Below are 25,908 nucleotides of genomic sequence, written 5' to 3'. Positions count from 1 at the left end.
AAACGGATCGGGTAAAAAAAGAAATGGATCGTTTTCATCTGGTGCTGACACGTGGCACTCCATCCAAAATAATGGTATATTTGTTTCAAAGTATGACGGGAAGGGTATATATAGCCCAATAGTATAACGATGAGTATTTTTAGATCATTTTCGAAAGTACAAAGGTATATTTGGCCCTTTGAGATTATTTTTATCTAGGTTGTCAAACCGGCGTATATAAATAGTCAGTCGATCTGATTCACTATTTATATTTCTGAATATGTATACATAGATTATATATAGTTATAAATATATCATAAATGAATTATACATATATTATATATGTATATGATATATAAAGGTCGGCTGGGTGAACGACTATTTAGGTTAGTTATTCCTAAAATTTGAATACTACTATATTTCAGGTAAGAATGGGAGGGTGCCAGATTTTGTGTTCTTGGCGCATGTAGTAGACATGACATCGGCATTGCATGTACCCTATATGTTCAGATCATTCAGTTCAACTCCTTTCAGCACAAAGCTCTTCTTAATACCATTATTGCCTCTTTCTTTCCTTGCCATGCTTGTAATGTGGCTCTACTCCAAGCCCTTTTTGAACACTTTTTACTACCTCAGAGGCTACTTACACCAAACTTGGGTCGTCCCTCGCTTTGGTTTCCAGGTCTGTACGTTTTCTTGTTTTTCCTATTTATTAAGTTGCGGTTTTTAGATATGAATATACTAATTTGGTTTGTTGTGAATATTTGTGTGGCAGTATTTCTTGCCATTTGCAGCACAAGGCATTAATAAACAAATAGAGCAAGCAATTCTTAGGGCTGATAGATTGGGTGTCAAAGTCATCAGCCTTGCTGCATTAAACAAGGTACTCTTTAACTTACTCGCATCAGATGTTAACAAACTATGCACTTTACCTCTGTTAAGTAATAAATAAGGTGAAAATGTAAGAATCTAACAAACTAATGCACTTTACCTCGGTTAAGTAATAAATAAGGTGAAAATGTAAGAATCTAACAAACTAATGCACTTTACCTCGGTTAAGTAATAAATAAGATGAAAATGTAAGAATCTTGTGCGTGTACCAAATGGCAAATGTCATTGATTATATAATAGCATTGTTGCTACTGCTTCATTTTGTCCTCGAGCCGAGAGTCTACAACCTCTCTACCTTTGTAGGGTAGGGGTAAGTCTTGAGAATTAACCCCCTACAAAAATAATATTCACGGTAATAAAAGAGAAATAATAACGTAGCACCTAGATACGGTAATTAACAAGAATAAAAGAGTGACAACAACACCAAAATTTTTACGTGGAAAACCCTTTTGAATAAGAAAAAATTACGGCCCTGAGATGAGCAACTGATATTACTATAGCAAGGAATTTTATACTTTGTAGGTCCGAGTAAAATACTCCAAAGACCACTATAACACTCAAAAGAATCTTTTGATATTCCCACCTCACTACAATATCACTTACTTTCTATTTTCTTAACAGACTATTTTCTTATACCCTATCTGTGAAACATCACTCTTTCTTTCTCTCTTTGTTGGTGTATTTTACAATGAGAGCAAGACACCTATTTATAGTGTTTAGGATTGATTCATTGATGTCATCAATGATCTCATGAGTTTGGCAAGAGTCAAATATTCAATGTGAAACCAAAGAAATATTTGCCATAAAATCTTCCTTATTATTCCTTTAGTTGCTTTGACATTTTAAAGCCAAGAGAAAGATATCTTTCTTACACATGAGATGGATCCATCAGTAAAGTCTATATACCACACCCACTTTTGGAACTATACTAGGTTTTTTGTTGTTAAAAATAATACATAGCATTGATTTTGGATTGTTGTTATATATGCAGAACGAGGCACTAAATGGAGGAGGGACACTATTTGTGAACAAGCATCCTAACCTTAGAGTAAGAGTCGTACATGGGAATACCTTAACTGCAGCTGTTATCCTTAAAGAAATTCCAAAGGACATCACTGAGGTTTTCTTAACTGGAGCCACCTCTAAACTTGGACGAGCTATTGCTCTTTATCTTTGCACAAGACAAGTTCGTGTGCTTGTAAGTATCATAATTTCTACTTCCCTTTTAAATTTAATTTTTTTCAATTTTTGGCTTTATATTTATCCATGTATAGCCATTTTCTTGGCTGTTTTGTCAAAAATTTATGATTAAGACCATACTACTATAATTTTTGGGTACGAATTTTCTTTGGATGGAAAATTCTTTAGATTCAACAACCAATGGCCCCACCATAGATCAAGTCATGGACTGTCTTTATAGTTTTGACATTTATGACGATCGAAACCTTAAAAAGACAAATGCTTTCCAAGTGCATACAGACAAAAAAAAAGATTATAGTTTTACTTTTCACAAGAGTTATTTTGATGAACCACTCGCTTTTATGGGCGGTTTTATGCCGATTGCAATAACGTAGTTTTGTACTGTATACATTGACATGGATGATAAAAGATAGGCTTTTAAAGTAGCGGCTGGGGGTCCATTTATATCGATATCCATATAGGAAAAAGTTACACTATGTTAATTAGTTTCTTTTTCCAGGAGTTCTGAATTTCGATTGTTTCATGAAAAGTTGTGTATATTAATGATAATGTCCTATGTCAAAATCGTGTAGTCTAGTGAGCCAAGTTCATTTAAAGTTGTGGATTGATCTTTAAGTTTTACTTGAAACTGAATTAAACTATTGGGGGAATTCAAGAGGTTGCTCCATTTTATCCAAATGATTTTTTCCGTTTGGTTTTCCTGTTGCGGTCTAAGCACAAGAATTACTACTAATATCAATTTAGTCATAATACTAAAATCATGATTTTTGAACAATTATATGTTCAATTAATCATTGACTATGTTATTCAAATTTGCAGATGCTAACTTCATCAACTGAAAGATTTCTAAAGATCCAAAAGGAAGCTCCTTCTGAATACCAAAAGTACCTAGTCCAAGTGACAAAGTATCAGGCAGCAAAAAACTGCAAGGTAAACGTCTTATTTGCATAATTTAATTCTGAAATATTTCATCAAAATAATTCAAATATATTATCATTATATGATTGTTTTGGTCGGTGATATTTGTAGACATGGATAGTTGGAAAATGGATAACTCCAAGTGAGCAGAATTTTGCACCAACAGCAGCACATTTCCACCAGTTTGTGGTACCTCCTGTCTTTCCCTTTAGAAGTGACTGTACTTATGGTGATCTTGCTGCCATGAGATTGCCTCTAGATGTTCAAGGACTTGGATCTTGTGAGGTATACAATTTTCTGTCTGTCTCTTTTTTTTTTCTTTCGATATCCGGTACCCGCTTTGGGCCTGAGTAATCCGGATTTTGGCATGGAAGTCCCACTTTGAGGGTAAAATTCTCCCAACCAGAGACGACTCCATACCCGAAATATCTTATTAAGAATGAAACATGTATTCACCACTCTCTAGTCTCCTTCACCACACTATTTTCTGATCACTTGGAGTTATCCATTTTATTGTATGCCTTTAGTAAACTTTTTGAAACACCTAAAAGTAACCTGCAAATATATATTTTCTCTATATTAATTCTCATAACTAATTTTTTTTTGGGATAAATTATTAAACAGTATACAATGGAAAGAGGGGTAGTCCATGCATGCCATGCAGGAGGAGTGGTTCACTCATTGGAAGGCTGGACACACCATGAAGTTGGAGCTATTGATGTGCACAGGATCGACTTAGTTTGGGAGGCAGCTTTAAAACATGGATTAAAGCCAGTATCAAGTTTCAGACAGATTGATTAATGTGTGATTAAGTAACATGTGGAAATTAATTAAAATTTCCAATTCAATAGTTACCTGAGAAAGTGGTTAAATAATAATGTTCTTAACATCCCATTTGTAGGTGTGGAGAAACAGAAATTAATTTAGTTGGCTAGATATTTACATTTAGTTTGATTTGTGGTACAATTACATAATCTACTATTTCATTCTGTATGTATATTTAAGAATTTCAATTAAAATCCATGATTCTATGTTTTCACTATTTCTTTGTCAAAAATATATATTCTGTAAAAACTGAAAAAAAAATTGCAAAATATATATTTTTAAGTCTTTTCAGTTTTTTTAAAGTATTTTTTTTGTAAAAACTGATTTTTTTTTAAATTGAAAAAAATGACTCTCCTAAAGCAGTGGACTACATATGCATTAGTTTTAAAAAAATAAAAATATTTTGTAAATATTTTTTTTTCAGTTTTTACAAAAATAATACTTTAAAAAACTGAAAAAACTGAAATATATATATTTTTTAATTTTGTTTTTCCAGTTTTTACAGAATATATATTTTTCAGTTTTTAAAGTATTTTTAAAAAAATATTTTTTTTCATTATTTACAAAAAAAATACTTTAAAAAAACTGAAAAGACTTAAAATATATATTTTGCAAATTCATTTTTTTTTCAGTTTTTACATAAAAAATTCCAGATTTTACAAAATATATGCTTTAAAAAAATTAAATTTTAAAACAGGTCGGGTGGTGTGTTTTTTAAAACGGATCGGGTAAAAAAAGAAATGGATCGTTTTCATCTGGTGCTGACACGTGGCACTCCATCCAAAATAATGGTATATTTGTTTCAAAGTATGACGGGAAGGGTATATATAGCCCAATAGTATAACGATGAGTATTTTTAGATCATTTTCGAAAGTACAAAGGTATATTTGGCCCTTTGAGATTATTTTTATCTAGGTTGTCAAACCGGCGTATATAAATAGTCAGTCGATCTGATTCACTATTTATATTTCTGAATATGTATACATAGATTATATATAGTTATAAATATATCATAAATGAATTATACATATATTATATATGTATATGATATATAAAGGTCGGCTGGGTGAACGACTATTTAGGTTAGTTATTCCTAAAATTTGAATACTACTATATTTCAGGTAAGAATGGGAGGGTGCCAGATTTTGTGTTCTTGGCGCATGTAGTAGACATGACATCGGCATTGCATGTACCCTATATGTTCAGATCATTCAGTTCAACTCCTTTCAGCACAAAGCTCTTCTTAATACCATTATTGCCTCTTTCTTTCCTTGCCATGCTTGTAATGTGGCTCTACTCCAAGCCCTTTTTGAACACTTTTTACTACCTCAGAGGCTACTTACACCAAACTTGGGTCGTCCCTCGCTTTGGTTTCCAGGTCTGTACGTTTTCTTGTTTTTCCTATTTATTAAGTTGCGGTTTTTAGATATGAATATACTAATTTGGTTTGTTGTGAATATTTGTGTGGCAGTATTTCTTGCCATTTGCAGCACAAGGCATTAATAAACAAATAGAGCAAGCAATTCTTAGGGCTGATAGATTGGGTGTCAAAGTCATCAGCCTTGCTGCATTAAACAAGGTACTCTTTAACTTACTCGCATCAGATGTTAACAAACTATGCACTTTACCTCTGTTAAGTAATAAATAAGGTGAAAATGTAAGAATCTAACAAACTAATGCACTTTACCTCGGTTAAGTAATAAATAAGGTGAAAATGTAAGAATCTAACAAACTAATGCACTTTACCTCGGTTAAGTAATAAATAAGATGAAAATGTAAGAATCTTGTGCGTGTACCAAATGGCAAATGTCATTGATTATATAATAGCATTGTTGCTACTGCTTCATTTTGTCCTCGAGCCGAGAGTCTACAACCTCTCTACCTTTGTAGGGTAGGGGTAAGTCTTGAGAATTAACCCCCTACAAAAATAATATTCACGGTAATAAAAGAGAAATAATAACGTAGCACCTAGATACGGTAATTAACAAGAATAAAAGAGTGACAACAACACCAAAATTTTTACGTGGAAAACCCTTTTGAATAAGAAAAAATTACGGCCCTGAGATGAGCAACTGATATTACTATAGCAAGGAATTTTATACTTTGTAGGTCCGAGTAAAATACTCCAAAGACCACTATAACACTCAAAAGAATCTTTTGATATTCCCACCTCACTACAATATCACTTACTTTCTATTTTCTTAACAGACTATTTTCTTATACCCTATCTGTGAAACATCACTCTTTCTTTCTCTCTTTGTTGGTGTATTTTACAATGAGAGCAAGACACCTATTTATAGTGTTTAGGATTGATTCATTGATGTCATCAATGATCTCATGAGTTTGGCAAGAGTCAAATATTCAATGTGAAACCAAAGAAATATTTGCCATAAAATCTTCCTTATTATTCCTTTAGTTGCTTTGACATTTTAAAGCCAAGAGAAAGATATCTTTCTTACACATGAGATGGATCCATCAGTAAAGTCTATATACCACACCCACTTTTGGAACTATACTAGGTTTTTTGTTGTTAAAAATAATACATAGCATTGATTTTGGATTGTTGTTATATATGCAGAACGAGGCACTAAATGGAGGAGGGACACTATTTGTGAACAAGCATCCTAACCTTAGAGTAAGAGTCGTACATGGGAATACCTTAACTGCAGCTGTTATCCTTAAAGAAATTCCAAAGGACATCACTGAGGTTTTCTTAACTGGAGCCACCTCTAAACTTGGACGAGCTATTGCTCTTTATCTTTGCACAAGACAAGTTCGTGTGCTTGTAAGTATCATAATTTCTACTTCCCTTTTAAATTTAATTTTTTTCAATTTTTGGCTTTATATTTATCCATGTATAGCCATTTTCTTGGCTGTTTTGTCAAAAATTTATGATTAAGACCATACTACTATAATTTTTGGGTACGAATTTTCTTTGGATGGAAAATTCTTTAGATTCAACAACCAATGGCCCCACCATAGATCAAGTCATGGACTGTCTTTATAGTTTTGACATTTATGACGATCGAAACCTTAAAAAGACAAATGCTTTCCAAGTGCATACAGACAAAAAAAAAGATTATAGTTTTACTTTTCACAAGAGTTATTTTGATGAACCACTCGCTTTTATGGGCGGTTTTATGCCGATTGCAATAACGTAGTTTTGTACTGTATACATTGACATGGATGATAAAAGATAGGCTTTTAAAGTAGCGGCTGGGGGTCCATTTATATCGATATCCATATAGGAAAAAGTTACACTATGTTAATTAGTTTCTTTTTCCAGGAGTTCTGAATTTCGATTGTTTCATGAAAAGTTGTGTATATTAATGATAATGTCCTATGTCAAAATCGTGTAGTCTAGTGAGCCAAGTTCATTTAAAGTTGTGGATTGATCTTTAAGTTTTACTTGAAACTGAATTAAACTATTGGGGGAATTCAAGAGGTTGCTCCATTTTATCCAAATGATTTTTTCCGTTTGGTTTTCCTGTTGCGGTCTAAGCACAAGAATTACTACTAATATCAATTTAGTCATAATACTAAAATCATGATTTTTGAACAATTATATGTTCAATTAATCATTGACTATGTTATTCAAATTTGCAGATGCTAACTTCATCAACTGAAAGATTTCTAAAGATCCAAAAGGAAGCTCCTTCTGAATACCAAAAGTACCTAGTCCAAGTGACAAAGTATCAGGCAGCAAAAAACTGCAAGGTAAACGTCTTATTTGCATAATTTAATTCTGAAATATTTCATCAAAATAATTCAAATATATTATCATTATATGATTGTTTTGGTCGGTGATATTTGTAGACATGGATAGTTGGAAAATGGATAACTCCAAGTGAGCAGAATTTTGCACCAACAGCAGCACATTTCCACCAGTTTGTGGTACCTCCTGTCTTTCCCTTTAGAAGTGACTGTACTTATGGTGATCTTGCTGCCATGAGATTGCCTCTAGATGTTCAAGGACTTGGATCTTGTGAGGTATACAATTTTCTGTCTGTCTCTTTTTTTTTTCTTTCGATATCCGGTACCCGCTTTGGGCCTGAGTAATCCGGATTTTGGCATGGAAGTCCCACTTTGAGGGTAAAATTCTCCCAACCAGAGACGACTCCATACCCGAAATATCTTATTAAGAATGAAACATGTATTCACCACTCTCTAGTCTCCTTCACCACACTATTTTCTGATCACTTGGAGTTATCCATTTTATTGTATGCCTTTAGTAAACTTTTTGAAACACCTAAAAGTAACCTGCAAATATATATTTTCTCTATATTAATTCTCATAACTAATTTTTTTTTGGGATAAATTATTAAACAGTATACAATGGAAAGAGGGGTAGTCCATGCATGCCATGCAGGAGGAGTGGTTCACTCATTGGAAGGCTGGACACACCATGAAGTTGGAGCTATTGATGTGCACAGGATCGACTTAGTTTGGGAGGCAGCTTTAAAACATGGATTAAAGCCAGTATCAAGTTTCAGACAGATTGATTAATGTGTGATTAAGTAACATGTGGAAATTAATTAAAATTTCCAATTCAATAGTTACCTGAGAAAGTGGTTAAATAATAATGTTCTTAACATCCCATTTGTAGGTGTGGAGAAACAGAAATTAATTTAGTTGGCTAGATATTTACATTTAGTTTGATTTGTGGTACAATTACATAATCTACTATTTCATTCTGTATGTATATTTAAGAATTTCAATTAAAATCCATGATTCTATGTTTTCACTATTTCTTTGTCAAAAATATATATTCTGTAAAAACTGGAAAAAAAAATTGCAAAATATATATTTTTAAGTCTTTTCAGTTTTTTTAAAGTATTTTTTTTGTAAAAACTGATTTTTTTTTAAAATTGAAAAAAATGACTCTCCTAAAGCAGTGGACTACATATGCATTAGTTTTAAAAAAATAAAAATATTTTGTAAATATTTTTTTTTTCAGTTTTTACAAAAATAATACTTTAAAAAACTGAAAAAACTGAAATATATATATTTTTTAATTTTGTTTTTCCAGTTTTTACAGAATATATATTTTTCAGTTTTTAAAGTATTTTTAAAAAAATATTTTTTTTCATTATTTACAAAAAAAATACTTTAAAAAAACTGAAAAGACTTAAAATATATATTTTGCAAATTCATTTTTTTTCAGTTTTTACATAAAAAATTCCAGATTTTACAAAATATATGCTTTAAAAAAATTAAATTTTAAAACAGGTCGGGTGGTGTGTTTTTTAAAACGGATCGGGTAAAAAAAAGAAATGGATCGTTTTCATCTGGTGCTGACACGTGGCACTCCATCCAAAATAATGGTATATTTGTTTCAAAGTATGACGGGAAGGGTATATATAGCCCAATAGTATAACGATGAGTATTTTTAGATCATTTTCGAAAGTACAAAGGTATATTTGGCCCTTTGAGATTATTTTTATCTAGGTTGTCAAACCGGCGTATATAAATAGTCAGTCGATCTGATTCACTATTTATATTTCTGAATATGTATACATAGATTATATATAGTTATAAATATATCATAAATGAATTATACATATATTATATATGTATATGATATATAAAGGTCGGCTGGGTGAACGACTATTTAGGTTAGTTATTCCTAAAATTTGAATACTACTATATTTCAGGTAAGAATGGGAGGGTGCCAGATTTTGTGTTCTTGGCGCATGTAGTAGACATGACATCGGCATTGCATGTACCCTATATGTTCAGATCATTCAGTTCAACTCCTTTCAGCACAAAGCTCTTCTTAATACCATTATTGCCTCTTTCTTTCCTTGCCATGCTTGTAATGTGGCTCTACTCCAAGCCCTTTTTGAACACTTTTTACTACCTCAGAGGCTACTTACACCAAACTTGGGTCGTCCCTCGCTTTGGTTTCCAGGTCTGTACGTTTTCTTGTTTTTCCTATTTATTAAGTTGCGGTTTTTAGATATGAATATACTAATTTGGTTTGTTGTGAATATTTGTGTGGCAGTATTTCTTGCCATTTGCAGCACAAGGCATTAATAAACAAATAGAGCAAGCAATTCTTAGGGCTGATAGATTGGGTGTCAAAGTCATCAGCCTTGCTGCATTAAACAAGGTACTCTTTAACTTACTCGCATCAGATGTTAACAAACTATGCACTTTACCTCTGTTAAGTAATAAATAAGGTGAAAATGTAAGAATCTAACAAACTAATGCACTTTACCTCGGTTAAGTAATAAATAAGGTGAAAATGTAAGAATCTAACAAACTAATGCACTTTACCTCGGTTAAGTAATAAATAAGATGAAAATGTAAGAATCTTGTGCGTGTACCAAATGGCAAATGTCATTGATTATATAATAGCATTGTTGCTACTGCTTCATTTTGTCCTCGAGCCGAGAGTCTACAACCTCTCTACCTTTGTAGGGTAGGGGTAAGTCTTGAGAATTAACCCCCTACAAAAATAATATTCACGGTAATAAAAGAGAAATAATAACGTAGCACCTAGATACGGTAATTAACAAGAATAAAAGAGTGACAACAACACCAAAATTTTTACGTGGAAAACCCTTTTGAATAAGAAAAAATTACGGCCCTGAGATGAGCAACTGATATTACTATAGCAAGGAATTTTATACTTTGTAGGTCCGAGTAAAATACTCCAAAGACCACTATAACACTCAAAAGAATCTTTTGATATTCCCACCTCACTACAATATCACTTACTTTCTATTTTCTTAACAGACTATTTTCTTATACCCTATCTGTGAAACATCACTCTTTCTTTCTCTCTTTGTTGGTGTATTTTACAATGAGAGCAAGACACCTATTTATAGTGTTTAGGATTGATTCATTGATGTCATCAATGATCTCATGAGTTTGGCAAGAGTCAAATATTCAATGTGAAACCAAAGAAATATTTGCCATAAAATCTTCCTTATTATTCCTTTAGTTGCTTTGACATTTTAAAGCCAAGAGAAAGATATCTTTCTTACACATGAGATGGATCCATCAGTAAAGTCTATATACCACACCCACTTTTGGAACTATACTAGGTTTTTTGTTGTTAAAAATAATACATAGCATTGATTTTGGATTGTTGTTATATATGCAGAACGAGGCACTAAATGGAGGAGGGACACTATTTGTGAACAAGCATCCTAACCTTAGAGTAAGAGTCGTACATGGGAATACCTTAACTGCAGCTGTTATCCTTAAAGAAATTCCAAAGGACATCACTGAGGTTTTCTTAACTGGAGCCACCTCTAAACTTGGACGAGCTATTGCTCTTTATCTTTGCACAAGACAAGTTCGTGTGCTTGTAAGTATCATAATTTCTACTTCCCTTTTAAATTTAATTTTTTTCAATTTTTGGCTTTATATTTATCCATGTATAGCCATTTTCTTGGCTGTTTTGTCAAAAATTTATGATTAAGACCATACTACTATAATTTTTGGGTACGAATTTTCTTTGGATGGAAAATTCTTTAGATTCAACAACCAATGGCCCCACCATAGATCAAGTCATGGACTGTCTTTATAGTTTTGACATTTATGACGATCGAAACCTTAAAAAGACAAATGCTTTCCAAGTGCATACAGACAAAAAAAAAGATTATAGTTTTACTTTTCACAAGAGTTATTTTGATGAACCACTCGCTTTTATGGGCGGTTTTATGCCGATTGCAATAACGTAGTTTTGTACTGTATACATTGACATGGATGATAAAAGATAGGCTTTTAAAGTAGCGGCTGGGGGTCCATTTATATCGATATCCATATAGGAAAAAGTTACACTATGTTAATTAGTTTCTTTTTCCAGGAGTTCTGAATTTCGATTGTTTCATGAAAAGTTGTGTATATTAATGATAATGTCCTATGTCAAAATCGTGTAGTCTAGTGAGCCAAGTTCATTTAAAGTTGTGGATTGATCTTTAAGTTTTACTTGAAACTGAATTAAACTATTGGGGGAATTCAAGAGGTTGCTCCATTTTATCCAAATGATTTTTTCCGTTTGGTTTTCCTGTTGCGGTCTAAGCACAAGAATTACTACTAATATCAATTTAGTCATAATACTAAAATCATGATTTTTGAACAATTATATGTTCAATTAATCATTGACTATGTTATTCAAATTTGCAGATGCTAACTTCATCAACTGAAAGATTTCTAAAGATCCAAAAGGAAGCTCCTTCTGAATACCAAAAGTACCTAGTCCAAGTGACAAAGTATCAGGCAGCAAAAAACTGCAAGGTAAACGTCTTATTTGCATAATTTAATTCTGAAATATTTCATCAAAATAATTCAAATATATTATCATTATATGATTGTTTTGGTCGGTGATATTTGTAGACATGGATAGTTGGAAAATGGATAACTCCAAGTGAGCAGAATTTTGCACCAACAGCAGCACATTTCCACCAGTTTGTGGTACCTCCTGTCTTTCCCTTTAGAAGTGACTGTACTTATGGTGATCTTGCTGCCATGAGATTGCCTCTAGATGTTCAAGGACTTGGATCTTGTGAGGTATACAATTTTCTGTCTGTCTCTTTTTTTTTTCTTTCGATATCCGGTACCCGCTTTGGGCCTGAGTAATCCGGATTTTGGCATGGAAGTCCCACTTTGAGGGTAAAATTCTCCCAACCAGAGACGACTCCATACCCGAAATATCTTATTAAGAATGAAACATGTATTCACCACTCTCTAGTCTCCTTCACCACACTATTTTCTGATCACTTGGAGTTATCCATTTTATTGTATGCCTTTAGTAAACTTTTTGAAACACCTAAAAGTAACCTGCAAATATATATTTTCTCTATATTAATTCTCATAACTAATTTTTTTTTGGGATAAATTATTAAACAGTATACAATGGAAAGAGGGGTAGTCCATGCATGCCATGCAGGAGGAGTGGTTCACTCATTGGAAGGCTGGACACACCATGAAGTTGGAGCTATTGATGTGCACAGGATCGACTTAGTTTGGGAGGCAGCTTTAAAACATGGATTAAAGCCAGTATCAAGTTTCAGACAGATTGATTAATGTGTGATTAAGTAACATGTGGAAATTAATTAAAATTTCCAATTCAATAGTTACCTGAGAAAGTGGTTAAATAATAATGTTCTTAACATCCCATTTGTAGGTGTGGAGAAACAGAAATTAATTTAGTTGGCTAGATATTTACATTTAGTTTGATTTGTGGTACAATTACATAATCTACTATTTCATTCTGTATGTATATTTAAGAATTTCAATTAAAATCCATGATTCTATGTTTTCACTATTTCTTTGTCAAAAATATATATTCTGTAAAAACTGGAAAAAAAAATTGCAAAATATATATTTTTAAGTCTTTTCAGTTTTTTTAAAGTATTTTTTTTGTAAAAACTGATTTTTTTTTAAAATTGAAAAAAATGACTCTCCTAAAGCAGTGGACTACATATGCATTAGTTTTAAAAAAATAAAAATATTTTGTAAATATTTTTTTTTTCAGTTTTTACAAAAATAATACTTTAAAAAACTGAAAAAACTGAAATATATATATTTTTTAATTTTGTTTTTCCAGTTTTTACAGAATATATATTTTTCAGTTTTTAAAGTATTTTTAAAAAAATATTTTTTTTCATTATTTACAAAAAAAATACTTTAAAAAAACTGAAAAGACTTAAAATATATATTTTGCAAATTCATTTTTTTTCAGTTTTTACATAAAAAATTCCAGATTTTACAAAATATATGCTTTAAAAAAATTAAATTTTAAAACAGGTCGGGTGGTGTGTTTTTTAAAACGGATCGGGTAAAAAAAAGAAATGGATCGTTTTCATCTGGTGCTGACACGTGGCACTCCATCCAAAATAATGGTATATTTGTTTCAAAGTATGACGGGAAGGGTATATATAGCCCAATAGTATAACGATGAGTATTTTTAGATCATTTTCGAAAGTACAAAGGTATATTTGGCCCTTTGAGATTATTTTTATCTAGGTTGTCAAACCGGCGTATATAAATAGTCAGTCGATCTGATTCACTATTTATATTTCTGAATATGTATACATAGATTATATATAGTTATAAATATATCATAAATGAATTATACATATATTATATATGTATATGATATATAAAGGTCGGCTGGGTGAACGACTATTTAGGTTAGTTATTCCTAAAATTTGAATACTACTATATTTCAGGTAAGAATGGGAGGGTGCCAGATTTTGTGTTCTTGGCGCATGTAGTAGACATGACATCGGCATTGCATGTACCCTATATGTTCAGATCATTCAGTTCAACTCCTTTCAGCACAAAGCTCTTCTTAATACCATTATTGCCTCTTTCTTTCCTTGCCATGCTTGTAATGTGGCTCTACTCCAAGCCCTTTTTGAACACTTTTTACTACCTCAGAGGCTACTTACACCAAACTTGGGTCGTCCCTCGCTTTGGTTTCCAGGTCTGTACGTTTTCTTGTTTTTCCTATTTATTAAGTTGCGGTTTTTAGATATGAATATACTAATTTGGTTTGTTGTGAATATTTGTGTGGCAGTATTTCTTGCCATTTGCAGCACAAGGCATTAATAAACAAATAGAGCAAGCAATTCTTAGGGCTGATAGATTGGGTGTCAAAGTCATCAGCCTTGCTGCATTAAACAAGGTACTCTTTAACTTACTCGCATCAGATGTTAACAAACTATGCACTTTACCTCTGTTAAGTAATAAATAAGGTGAAAATGTAAGAATCTAACAAACTAATGCACTTTACCTCGGTTAAGTAATAAATAAGGTGAAAATGTAAGAATCTAACAAACTAATGCACTTTACCTCGGTTAAGTAATAAATAAGATGAAAATGTAAGAATCTTGTGCGTGTACCAAATGGCAAATGTCATTGATTATATAATAGCATTGTTGCTACTGCTTCATTTTGTCCTCGAGCCGAGAGTCTACAACCTCTCTACCTTTGTAGGGTAGGGGTAAGTCTTGAGAATTAACCCCCTACAAAAATAATATTCACGGTAATAAAAGAGAAATAATAACGTAGCACCTAGATACGGTAATTAACAAGAATAAAAGAGTGACAACAACACCAAAATTTTTACGTGGAAAACCCTTTTGAATAAGAAAAAATTACGGCCCTGAGATGAGCAACTGATATTACTATAGCAAGGAATTTTATACTTTGTAGGTCCGAGTAAAATACTCCAAAGACCACTATAACACTCAAAAGAATCTTTTGATATTCCCACCTCACTACAATATCACTTACTTTCTATTTTCTTAACAGACTATTTTCTTATACCCTATCTGTGAAACATCACTCTTTCTTTCTCTCTTTGTTGGTGTATTTTACAATGAGAGCAAGACACCTATTTATAGTGTTTAGGATTGATTCATTGATGTCATCAATGATCTCATGAGTTTGGCAAGAGTCAAATATTCAATGTGAAACCAAAGAAATATTTGCCATAAAATCTTCCTTATTATTCCTTTAGTTGCTTTGACATTTTAAAGCCAAGAGAAAGATATCTTTCTTACACATGAGATGGATCCATCAGTAAAGTCTATATACCACACCCACTTTTGGAACTATACTAGGTTTTTTGTTGTTAAAAATAATACATAGCATTGATTTTGGATTGTTGTTATATATGCAGAACGAGGCACTAAATGGAGGAGGGACACTATTTGTGAACAAGCATCCTAACCTTAGAGTAAGAGTCGTACATGGGAATACCTTAACTGCAGCTGTTATCCTTAAAGAAATTCCAAAGGACATCACTGAGGTTTTCTTAACTGGAGCCACCTCTAAACTTGGACGAGCTATTGCTCTTTATCTTTGCACAAGACAAGTTCGTGTGCTTGTAAGTATCATAATTTCTACTTCCCTTTTAAATTTAATTTTTTTCAATTTTTGGCTTTATATTTATCCATGTATAGCCATTTTCTTGGCTGTTTTGTCAAAAATTTATGATTAAGACCATACTACTATAATTTTTGGGTACGAATTTTCTTTGGATGGAAAATTCTTTAGATTCAACAACCAATGGCCCCACCATAGATCAAGTCATGGACTGTCTTTATAGTTTTGACATTTATGACGATCGAAACCTTAAAAAGACAAATGCTTTCCAAGTGCATACAGACAAAAAAAAAGATTATAGTTTTACTTTTCACAAGAGTTATTTTGATGAACCACTCGCTTTTATGGGCGGTTTTATGCCGATTGCAATAACGTAGTTTTGTACTGTATACATTGACATGGATGATAAAAGATAGGCTTTTAAAGTAGCGGCTGGGGGTCCATTTATATCGATATCCATATAGGAAAAAGTTACACTATGTTAATTAGTTTCTTTTTCCAGGAGTTCTGAATTTCGATTGTTTCATGAAAAGTTGTGTATATTAATGATAATGTCCTATGTCAAAATCGTGTAGTCTAGTGAGCCAAGTTCATTTAAAGTTGTGGATTGATCTTTAAGTTTTACTTGAAACTGAATTAAACTATTGGGGGAATTCAAGAGGTTGCTCCATTTTATCCAAATGATTTTTTCCGTTTGGTTTTCCTGTTGCGGTCTAAGCACAAGAATTACTACTAATATCAATTTAGTCATAATACTAAAATCATGATTTTTGAACAATTATATGTTCAATTAATCATTGACTATGTTATTCAAATTTGCAGATGCTAACTTCATCAACTGAAAGATTTCTAAAGATCCAAAAGGAAGCTCCTTCTGAATACCAAAAGTACCTAGTCCAAGTGACAAAGTATCAGGCAGCAAAAAACTGCAAGGTAAACGTCTTATTTGCATAATTTAATTCTGAAATATTTCATCAAAATAATTCAAATATATTATCATTATATGATTGTTTTGGTCGGTGATATTTGTAGACATGGATAGTTGGAAAATGGATAACTCCAAGTGAGCAGAATTTTGCACCAACAGCAGCACATTTCCACCAGTTTGTGGTACCTCCTGTCTTTCCCTTTAGAAGTGACTGTACTTATGGTGATCTTGCTGCCATGAGATTGCCTCTAGATGTTCAAGGACTTGGATCTTGTGAGGTATACAATTTTCTGTCTGTCTCTTTTTTTTTTCTTTCGATATCCGGTACCCGCTTTGGGCCTGAGTAATCCGGATTTTGGCATGGAAGTCCCACTTTGAGGGTAAAATTCTCCCAACCAGAGACGACTCCATACCCGAAATATCTTATTAAGAATGAAACATGTATTCACCACTCTCTAGTCTCCTTCACCACACTATTTTCTGATCACTTGGAGTTATCCATTTTATTGTATGCCTTTAGTAAACTTTTTGAAACACCTAAAAGTAACCTGCAAATATATATTTTCTCTATATTAATTCTCATAACTAATTTTTTTTTGGGATAAATTATTAAACAGTATACAATGGAAAGAGGGGTAGTCCATGCATGCCATGCAGGAGGAGTGGTTCACTCATTGGAAGGCTGGACACACCATGAAGTTGGAGCTATTGATGTGCACAGGATCGACTTAGTTTGGGAGGCAGCTTTAAAACATGGATTAAAGCCAGTATCAAGTTTCAGACAGATTGATTAATGTGTGATTAAGTAACATGTGGAAATTAATTAAAATTTCCAATTCAATAGTTACCTGAGAAAGTGGTTAAATAATAATGTTCTTAACATCCCATTTGTAGGTGTGGAGAAACAGAAATTAATTTAGTTGGCTAGATATTTACATTTAGTTTGATTTGTGGTACAATTACATAATCTACTATTTCATTCTGTATGTATATTTAAGAATTTCAATTAAAATCCATGATTCTATGTTTTCACTATTTCTTTGTCAAAAATATATATTCTGTAAAAGCTGGAAAAAAAATTGCAAAATATATATTTTTAAGTCTTTTCAGTTGTTTTAAAGTATTTTTTTTGTAAAAACTGATTTTTTTTTAAAATTGAAAAAAATGACTCTCCTAAAGCAGTGGACTACATATGCATTAGTTTTAAAAAAATAAAAATATTTTGTAAATATTTTTTTTTCAGTTTTTACAAAAATAATACTTTAAAAAACTGAAAAAACTGAAATATATATATTTTTTAATTTTGTTTTTCCAGTTTTTACAGAATATATATTTTTCAGTTTTTAAAGTATTTTTAAAAAAATATTTTTTTTCATTATTTACAAAAAAAATACTTTAAAAAAACTGAAAAGACTTAAAATATATATTTTGCAAATTCATTTTTTTTCAGTTTTTACATAAAAAATTCCAGATTTTACAAAATATATGCTTTAAAAAAATTAAATTTTAAAACAGGTCGGGTGGTGTGTTTTTTAAAACGGATCGGGTAAAAAAAAGAAATGGATCGTTTTCATCTGGTGCTGACACGTGGCACTCCATCCAAAATAATGGTATATTTGTTTCAAAGTATGACGGGAAGGGTATATATAGCCCAATAGTATAACGATGAGTATTTTTAGATCATTTTCGAAAGTACAAAGGTATATTTGGCCCTTTGAGATTATTTTTATCTAGGTTGTCAAACCGGCGTATATAAATAGTCAGTCGATCTGATTCACTATTTATATTTCTGAATATGTATACATAGATTATATATAGTTATAAATATATCATAAATGAATTATACATATATTATATATGTATATGATATATAAAGGTCGGCTGGGTGAACGACTATTTAGGTTAGTTATTCCTAAAATTTGAATACTACTATATTTCAGGTAAGAATGGGAGGGTGCCAGATTTTGTGTTCTTGGCGCATGTAGTAGACATGACATCGGCATTGCATGTACCCTATATGTTCAGATCATTCAGTTCAACTCCTTTCAGCACAAAGCTCTTCTTAATACCATTATTGCCTCTTTCTTTCCTTGCCATGCTTGTAATGTGGCTCTACTCCAAGCCCTTTTTGAACACTTTTTACTACCTCAGAGGCTACTTACACCAAACTTGGGTCGTCCCTCGCTTTGGTTTCCAGGTCTGTACGTTTTCTTGTTTTTCCTATTTATTAAGTTGCGGTTTTTAGATATGAATATACTAATTTGGTTTGTTGTGAATATTTGTGTGGCAGTATTTCTTGCCATTTGCAGCACAAGGCATTAATAAACAAATAGAGCAAGCAATTCTTAGGGCTGATAGATTGGGTGTCAAAGTCATCAGCCTTGCTGCATTAAACAAGGTACTCTTTAACTTACTCGCATCAGATGTTAACAAACTATGCACTTTACCTCTGTTAAGTAATAAATAAGGTGAAAATGTAAGAATCTAACAAACTAATGCACTTTACCTCGGTTAAGTAATAAATAAGGTGAAAATGTAAGAATCTAACAAACTAATGCACTTTACCTCGGTTAAGTAATAAATAAGATGAAAATGTAAGAATCTTGTGCGTGTACCAAATGGCAAATGTCATTGATTATATAATAGCATTGTTGCTACTGCTTCATTTTGTCCTCGAGCCGAGAGTCTACAACCTCTCTACCTTTGTAGGGTAGGGGTAAGTCTTGAGAATTAACCCCCTACAAAAATAATATTCACGGTAATAAAAGAGAAATAATAACGTAGCACCTAGATACGGTAATTAACAAGAATAAAAGAGTGACAACAACACCAAAATTTTTACGTGGAAAACCCTTTTGAATAAGAAAAAATTACGGCCCTGAGATGAGCAACTGATATTACTATAGCAAGGAATTTTATACTTTGTAGGTCCGAGTAAAATACTCCAAAGACCACTATAACACTCAAAAGAATCTTTTGATATTCCCACCTCACTACAATATCACTTACTTTCTATTTTCTTAACAGACTATTTTCTTATACCCTATCTGTGAAACATCACTCTTTCTTTCTCTCTTTGTTGGTGTATTTTACAATGAGAGCAAGACACCTATTTATAGTGTTTAGGATTGATTCATTGATGTCATCAATGATCTCATGAGTTTGGCAAGAGTCAAATATTCAATGTGAAACCAAAGAAATATTTGCCATAAAATCTTCCTTATTATTCCTTTAGTTGCTTTGACATTTTAAAGCCAAGAGAAAGATATCTTTCTTACACATGAGATGGATCCATCAGTAAAGTCTATATACCACACCCACTTTTGGAACTATACTAGGTTTTTTGTTGTTAAAAATAATACATAGCATTGATTTTGGATTGTTGTTATATATGCAGAACGAGGCACTAAATGGAGGAGGGACACTATTTGTGAACAAGCATCCTAACCTTAGAGTAAGAGTCGTACATGGGAATACCTTAACTGCAGCTGTTATCCTTAAAGAAATTCCAAAGGACATCACTGAGGTTTTCTTAACTGGAGCCACCTCTAAACTTGGACGAGCTATTGCTCTTTATCTTTGCACAAGACAAGTTCGTGTGCTTGTAAGTATCATAATTTCTACTTCCCTTTTAAATTTAATTTTTTTCAATTTTTGGCTTTATATTTATCCATGTATAGCCATTTTCTTGGCTGTTTTGTCAAAAATTTATGATTAAGACCATACTACTATAATTTTTGGGTACGAATTTTCTTTGGATGGAAAATTCTTTAGATTCAACAACCAATGGCCCCACCATAGATCAAGTCATGGACTGTCTTTATAGTTTTGACATTTATGACGATCGAAACCTTAAAAAGACAAATGCTTTCCAAGTGCATACAGACAAAAAAAAAGATTATAGTTTTACTTTTCACAAGAGTTATTTTGATGAACCACTCGCTTTTATGGGCGGTTTTATGCCGATTGCAATAACGTAGTTTTGTACTGTATACATTGACATGGATGATAAAAGATAGGCTTTTAAAGTAGCGGCTGGGGGTCCATTTATATCGATATCCATATAGGAAAAAGTTACACTATGTTAATTAGTTTCTTTTTCCAGGAGTTCTGAATTTCGATTGTTTCATGAAAAGTTGTGTATATTAATGATAATGTCCTATGTCAAAATCGTGTAGTCTAGTGAGCCAAGTTCATTTAAAGTTGTGGATTGATCTTTAAGTTTTACTTGAAACTGAATTAAACTATTGGGGGAATTCAAGAGGTTGCTCCATTTTATCCAAATGATTTTTTCCGTTTGGTTTTCCTGTTGCGGTCTAAGCACAAGAATTACTACTAATATCAATTTAGTCATAATACTAAAATCATGATTTTTGAACAATTATATGTTCAATTAATCATTGACTATGTTATTCAAATTTGCAGATGCTAACTTCATCAACTGAAAGATTTCTAAAGATCCAAAAGGAAGCTCCTTCTGAATACCAAAAGTACCTAGTCCAAGTGACAAAGTATCAGGCAGCAAAAAACTGCAAGGTAAACGTCTTATTTGCATAATTTAATTCTGAAATATTTCATCAAAATAATTCAAATATATTATCATTATATGATTGTTTTGGTCGGTGATATTTGTAGACATGGATAGTTGGAAAATGGATAACTCCAAGTGAGCAGAATTTTGCACCAACAGCAGCACATTTCCACCAGTTTGTGGTACCTCCTGTCTTTCCCTTTAGAAGTGACTGTACTTATGGTGATCTTGCTGCCATGAGATTGCCTCTAGATGTTCAAGGACTTGGATCTTGTGAGGTATACAATTTTCTGTCTGTCTCTTTTTTTTTTCTTTCGATATCCGGTACCCGCTTTGGGCCTGAGTAATCCGGATTTTGGCATGGAAGTCCCACTTTGAGGGTAAAATTCTCCCAACCAGAGACGACTCCATACCCGAAATATCTTATTAAGAATGAAACATGTATTCACCACTCTCTAGTCTCCTTCACCACACTATTTTCTGATCACTTGGAGTTATCCATTTTATTGTATGCCTTTAGTAAACTTTTTGAAACACCTAAAAGTAACCTGCAAATATATATTTTCTCTATATTAATTCTCATAACTAATTTTTTTTTGGGATAAATTATTAAACAGTATACAATGGAAAGAGGGGTAGTCCATGCATGCCATGCAGGAGGAGTGGTTCACTCATTGGAAGGCTGGACACACCATGAAGTTGGAGCTATTGATGTGCACAGGATCGACTTAGTTTGGGAGGCAGCTTTAAAACATGGATTAAAGCCAGTATCAAGTTTCAGACAGATTGATTAATGTGTGATTAAGTAACATGTGGAAATTAATTAAAATTTCCAATTCAATAGTTACCTGAGAAAGTGGTTAAATAATAATGTTCTTAACATCCCATTTGTAGGTGTGGAGAAACAGAAATTAATTTAGTTGGCTAGATATTTACATTTAGTTTGATTTGTGGTACAATTACATAATCTACTATTTCATTCTGTATGTATATTTAAGAATTTCAATTAAAATCCATGATTCTATGTTTTCACTATTTCTTTGTCAAAAATATATATTCTGTAAAAACTGAAAAAAAAAATTGCAAAATATATATTTTTAAGTCTTTTCAGTTTTTTTAAAGTATTTTTTTTGTAAAAACTGATTTTTTTTTAAAATTGAAAAAAATGACTCTCCTAAAGCAGTGGACTACATATGCATTAGTTTTAAAAAAATAAAAATATTTTGTAAATATTTTTTTTTTCAGTTTTTACAAAAATAATACTTTAAAAAACTGAAAAAACTGAAATATATATATTTTTTAATTTTGTTTTTCCAGTTTTTACAGAATATATATTTTTCAGTTTTTAAAGTATTTTTAAAAAAATATTTTTTTTCATTATTTACAAAAAAAATACTTTAAAAAAACTGAAAAGACTTAAAATATATATTTTGCAAATTCATTTTTTTTCAGTTTTTACATAAAAAATTCCAGATTTTACAAAATATATGCTTTAAAAAAATTAAATTTTAAAACAGGTCGGGTGGTGTGTTTTTTAAAACGGATCGGGTAAAAAAAAGAAATGGATCGTTTTCATCTGGTGCTGACACGTGGCACTCCATCCAAAATAATGGTATATTTGTTTCAAAGTATGACGGGAAGGGTATATATAGCCCAATAGTATAACGATGAGTATTTTTAGATCATTTTCGAAAGTACAAAGGTATATTTGGCCCTTTGAGATTATTTTTATCTAGGTTGTCAAACCGGCGTATATAAATAGTCAGTCGATCTGATTCACTATTTATATTTCTGAATATGTATACATAGATTATATATAGTTATAAATATATCATAAATGAATTATACATATATTATATATGTATATGATATATAAAGGTCGGCTGGGTGAACGACTATTTAGGTTAGTTATTCCTAAAATTTGAATACTACTATATTTCAGGTAAGAATGGGAGGGTGCCAGATTTTGTGTTCTTGGCGCATGTAGTAGACATGACATCGGCATTGCATGTACCCTATATGTTCAGATCATTCAGTTCAACTCCTTTCAGCACAAAGCTCTTCTTAATACCATTATTGCCTCTTTCTTTCCTTGCCATGCTTGTAATGTGGCTCTACTCCAAGCCCTTTTTGAACACTTTTTACTACCTCAGAGGCTACTTACACCAAACTTGGGTCGTCCCTCGCTTTGGTTTCCAGGTCTGTACGTTTTCTTGTTTTTCCTATTTATTAAGTTGCGGTTTTTAGATATGAATATACTAATTTGGTTTGTTGTGAATATTTGTGTGGCAGTATTTCTTGCCATTTGCAGCACAAGGCATTAATAAACAAATAGAGCAAGCAATTCTTAGGGCTGATAGATTGGGTGTCAAAGTCATCAGCCTTGCTGCATTAAACAAGGTACTCTTTAACTTACTCGCATCAGATGTTAACAAACTATGCACTTTACCTCTGTTAAGTAATAAATAAGGTGAAAATGTAAGAATCTAACAAACTAATGCACTTTACCTCGGTTAAGTAATAAATAAGGTGAAAATGTAAGAATCTAACAAACTAATGCACTTTACCTCGGTTAAGTAATAAATAAGATGAAAATGTAAGAATCTTGTGCGTGTACCAAATGGCAAATGTCATTGATTATATAATAGCATTGTTGCTACTGCTTCATTTTGTCCTCGAGCCGAGAGTCTACAACCTCTCTACCTTTGTAGGGTAGGGGTAAGTCTTGAGAATTAACCCCCTACAAAAATAATATTCACGGTAATAAAAGAGAAATAATAACGTAGCACCTAGATACGGTAATTAACAAGAATAAAAGAGTGACAACAACACCAAAATTTTTACGTGGAAAACCCTTTTGAATAAGAAAAAATTACGGCCCTGAGATGAGCAACTGATATTACTATAGCAAGGAATTTTATACTTTGTAGGTCCGAGTAAAATACTCCAAAGACCACTATAACACTCAAAAGAATCTTTTGATATTCCCACCTCACTACAATATCACTTACTTTCTATTTTCTTAACAGACTATTTTCTTATACCCTATCTGTGAAACATCACTCTTTCTTTCTCTCTTTGTTGGTGTATTTTACAATGAGAGCAAGACACCTATTTATAGTGTTTAGGATTGATTCATTGATGTCATCAATGATCTCATGAGTTTGGCAAGAGTCAAATATTCAATGTGAAACCAAAGAAATATTTGCCATAAAATCTTCCTTATTATTCCTTTAGTTGCTTTGACATTTTAAAGCCAAGAGAAAGATATCTTTCTTACACATGAGATGGATCCATCAGTAAAGTCTATATACCACACCCACTTTTGGAACTATACTAGGTTTTTTGTTGTTAAAAATAATACATAGCATTGATTTTGGATTGTTGTTATATATGCAGAACGAGGCACTAAATGGAGGAGGGACACTATTTGTGAACAAGCATCCTAACCTTAGAGTAAGAGTCGTACATGGGAATACCTTAACTGCAGCTGTTATCCTTAAAGAAATTCCAAAGGACATCACTGAGGTTTTCTTAACTGGAGCCACCTCTAAACTTGGACGAGCTATTGCTCTTTATCTTTGCACAAGACAAGTTCGTGTGCTTGTAAGTATCATAATTTCTACTTCCCTTTTAAATTTAATTTTTTTCAATTTTTGGCTTTATATTTATCCATGTATAGCCATTTTCTTGGCTGTTTTGTCAAAAATTTATGATTAAGACCATACTACTATAATTTTTGGGTACGAATTTTCTTTGGATGGAAAATTCTTTAGATTCAACAACCAATGGCCCCACCATAGATCAAGTCATGGACTGTCTTTATAGTTTTGACATTTATGACGATCGAAACCTTAAAAAGACAAATGCTTTCCAAGTGCATACAGACAAAAAAAAAGATTATAGTTTTACTTTTCACAAGAGTTATTTTGATGAACCACTCGCTTTTATGGGCGGTTTTATGCCGATTGCAATAACGTAGTTTTGTACTGTATACATTGACATGGATGATAAAAGATAGGCTTTTAAAGTAGCGGCTGGGGGTCCATTTATATCGATATCCATATAGGAAAAAGTTACACTATGTTAATTAGTTTCTTTTTCCAGGAGTTCTGAATTTCGATTGTTTCATGAAAAGTTGTGTATATTAATGATAATGTCCTATGTCAAAATCGTGTAGTCTAGTGAGCCAAGTTCATTTAAAGTTGTGGATTGATCTTTAAGTTTTACTTGAAACTGAATTAAACTATTGGGGGAATTCAAGAGGTTGCTCCATTTTATCCAAATGATTTTTTCCGTTTGGTTTTCCTGTTGCGGTCTAAGCACAAGAATTACTACTAATATCAATTTAGTCATAATACTAAAATCATGATTTTTGAACAATTATATGTTCAATTAATCATTGACTATGTTATTCAAATTTGCAGATGCTAACTTCATCAACTGAAAGATTTCTAAAGATCCAAAAGGAAGCTCCTTCTGAATACCAAAAGTACCTAGTCCAAGTGACAAAGTATCAGGCAGCAAAAAACTGCAAGGTAAACGTCTTATTTGCATAATTTAATTCTGAAATATTTCATCAAAATAATTCAAATATATTATCATTATATGATTGTTTTGGTCGGTGATATTTGTAGACATGGATAGTTGGAAAATGGATAACTCCAAGTGAGCAGAATTTTGCACCAACAGCAGCACATTTCCACCAGTTTGTGGTACCTCCTGTCTTTCCCTTTAGAAGTGACTGTACTTATGGTGATCTTGCTGCCATGAGATTGCCTCTAGA

At 32.1% G+C, this 25,908-nt stretch overlaps 6 protein-coding genes across 6 annotated transcripts in view; all 6 read left to right on the top strand.

Moving 5' to 3' along the window:
- The first annotated feature begins 11 nt into the window (after positions 1-11).
- On the top strand, positions 12-4,030 carry LOC138893242 (very-long-chain aldehyde decarbonylase CER3-like). Its single transcript, XM_070177019.1, has 6 exons — positions 12-661; positions 755-862; positions 1,862-2,068; positions 2,890-3,000; positions 3,100-3,273; positions 3,613-4,030. Exons 1-6 carry the CDS (start codon positions 455-457, stop codon positions 3,787-3,789), a joined length of 984 nt encoding a protein of 327 aa, XP_070033120.1. The 5' UTR covers positions 12-454; the 3' UTR covers positions 3,790-4,030.
- A 511-nt stretch (positions 4,031-4,541) lies between these two features.
- On the top strand, positions 4,542-8,560 carry LOC138893244 (very-long-chain aldehyde decarbonylase CER3-like). The gene is made up of 6 exons (XM_070177021.1): positions 4,542-5,191; positions 5,285-5,392; positions 6,392-6,598; positions 7,420-7,530; positions 7,630-7,803; positions 8,143-8,560. The coding sequence occupies exons 1-6, from the start codon at positions 4,985-4,987 to the stop codon at positions 8,317-8,319; spliced, it is 984 nt and encodes a 327-aa protein (XP_070033122.1). The 5' UTR covers positions 4,542-4,984; the 3' UTR covers positions 8,320-8,560.
- Positions 8,561-8,987: 427 nt separating this feature from the next.
- On the top strand, positions 8,988-13,093 carry LOC138893246 (very-long-chain aldehyde decarbonylase CER3-like). The gene is made up of 6 exons (XM_070177023.1): positions 8,988-9,724; positions 9,818-9,925; positions 10,925-11,131; positions 11,953-12,063; positions 12,163-12,336; positions 12,676-13,093. Exons 1-6 carry the CDS (start codon positions 9,518-9,520, stop codon positions 12,850-12,852), a joined length of 984 nt encoding a protein of 327 aa, XP_070033124.1. The 5' UTR covers positions 8,988-9,517; the 3' UTR covers positions 12,853-13,093.
- Positions 13,094-13,520: 427 nt separating this feature from the next.
- LOC138893247 (very-long-chain aldehyde decarbonylase CER3-like) lies at positions 13,521-17,626 on the top strand. The gene is made up of 6 exons (XM_070177024.1): positions 13,521-14,257; positions 14,351-14,458; positions 15,458-15,664; positions 16,486-16,596; positions 16,696-16,869; positions 17,209-17,626. Exons 1-6 carry the CDS (start codon positions 14,051-14,053, stop codon positions 17,383-17,385), a joined length of 984 nt encoding a protein of 327 aa, XP_070033125.1. The 5' UTR covers positions 13,521-14,050; the 3' UTR covers positions 17,386-17,626.
- Positions 17,627-18,051: 425 nt separating this feature from the next.
- LOC138893249 (very-long-chain aldehyde decarbonylase CER3-like) lies at positions 18,052-22,157 on the top strand. Its single transcript, XM_070177026.1, has 6 exons — positions 18,052-18,788; positions 18,882-18,989; positions 19,989-20,195; positions 21,017-21,127; positions 21,227-21,400; positions 21,740-22,157. The coding sequence occupies exons 1-6, from the start codon at positions 18,582-18,584 to the stop codon at positions 21,914-21,916; spliced, it is 984 nt and encodes a 327-aa protein (XP_070033127.1). The 5' UTR covers positions 18,052-18,581; the 3' UTR covers positions 21,917-22,157.
- Positions 22,158-22,581: 424 nt separating this feature from the next.
- The window catches only part of LOC138893461 (uncharacterized), a 7,390-nt gene continuing 4,063 nt past the window's right edge, over positions 22,582-25,908 (top strand). Inside the window, exons 1-5 of the mRNA XM_070178073.1 lie at positions 22,582-23,321; positions 23,415-23,522; positions 24,522-24,728; positions 25,550-25,660; positions 25,760-25,905. Of these exons, the coding sequence (XP_070034174.1) occupies positions 23,115-23,321; positions 23,415-23,522; positions 24,522-24,728; positions 25,550-25,660; positions 25,760-25,905 (779 nt within the window). The 5' untranslated portion in view covers positions 22,582-23,114. The remainder of the gene's footprint in view (positions 23,322-23,414; positions 23,523-24,521; positions 24,729-25,549; positions 25,661-25,759; positions 25,906-25,908) is intronic.

Source organism: Nicotiana tomentosiformis, chromosome 6 (assembly GCF_000390325.3).
Source record: "Nicotiana tomentosiformis chromosome 6, ASM39032v3, whole genome shotgun sequence".
Taxonomy (NCBI): domain Eukaryota; kingdom Viridiplantae; phylum Streptophyta; class Magnoliopsida; order Solanales; family Solanaceae; genus Nicotiana; species Nicotiana tomentosiformis.
The sequence above is the reverse complement of the archived record's forward strand: the minus strand, read 5'-3'. Positions and strand labels throughout refer to the sequence as shown.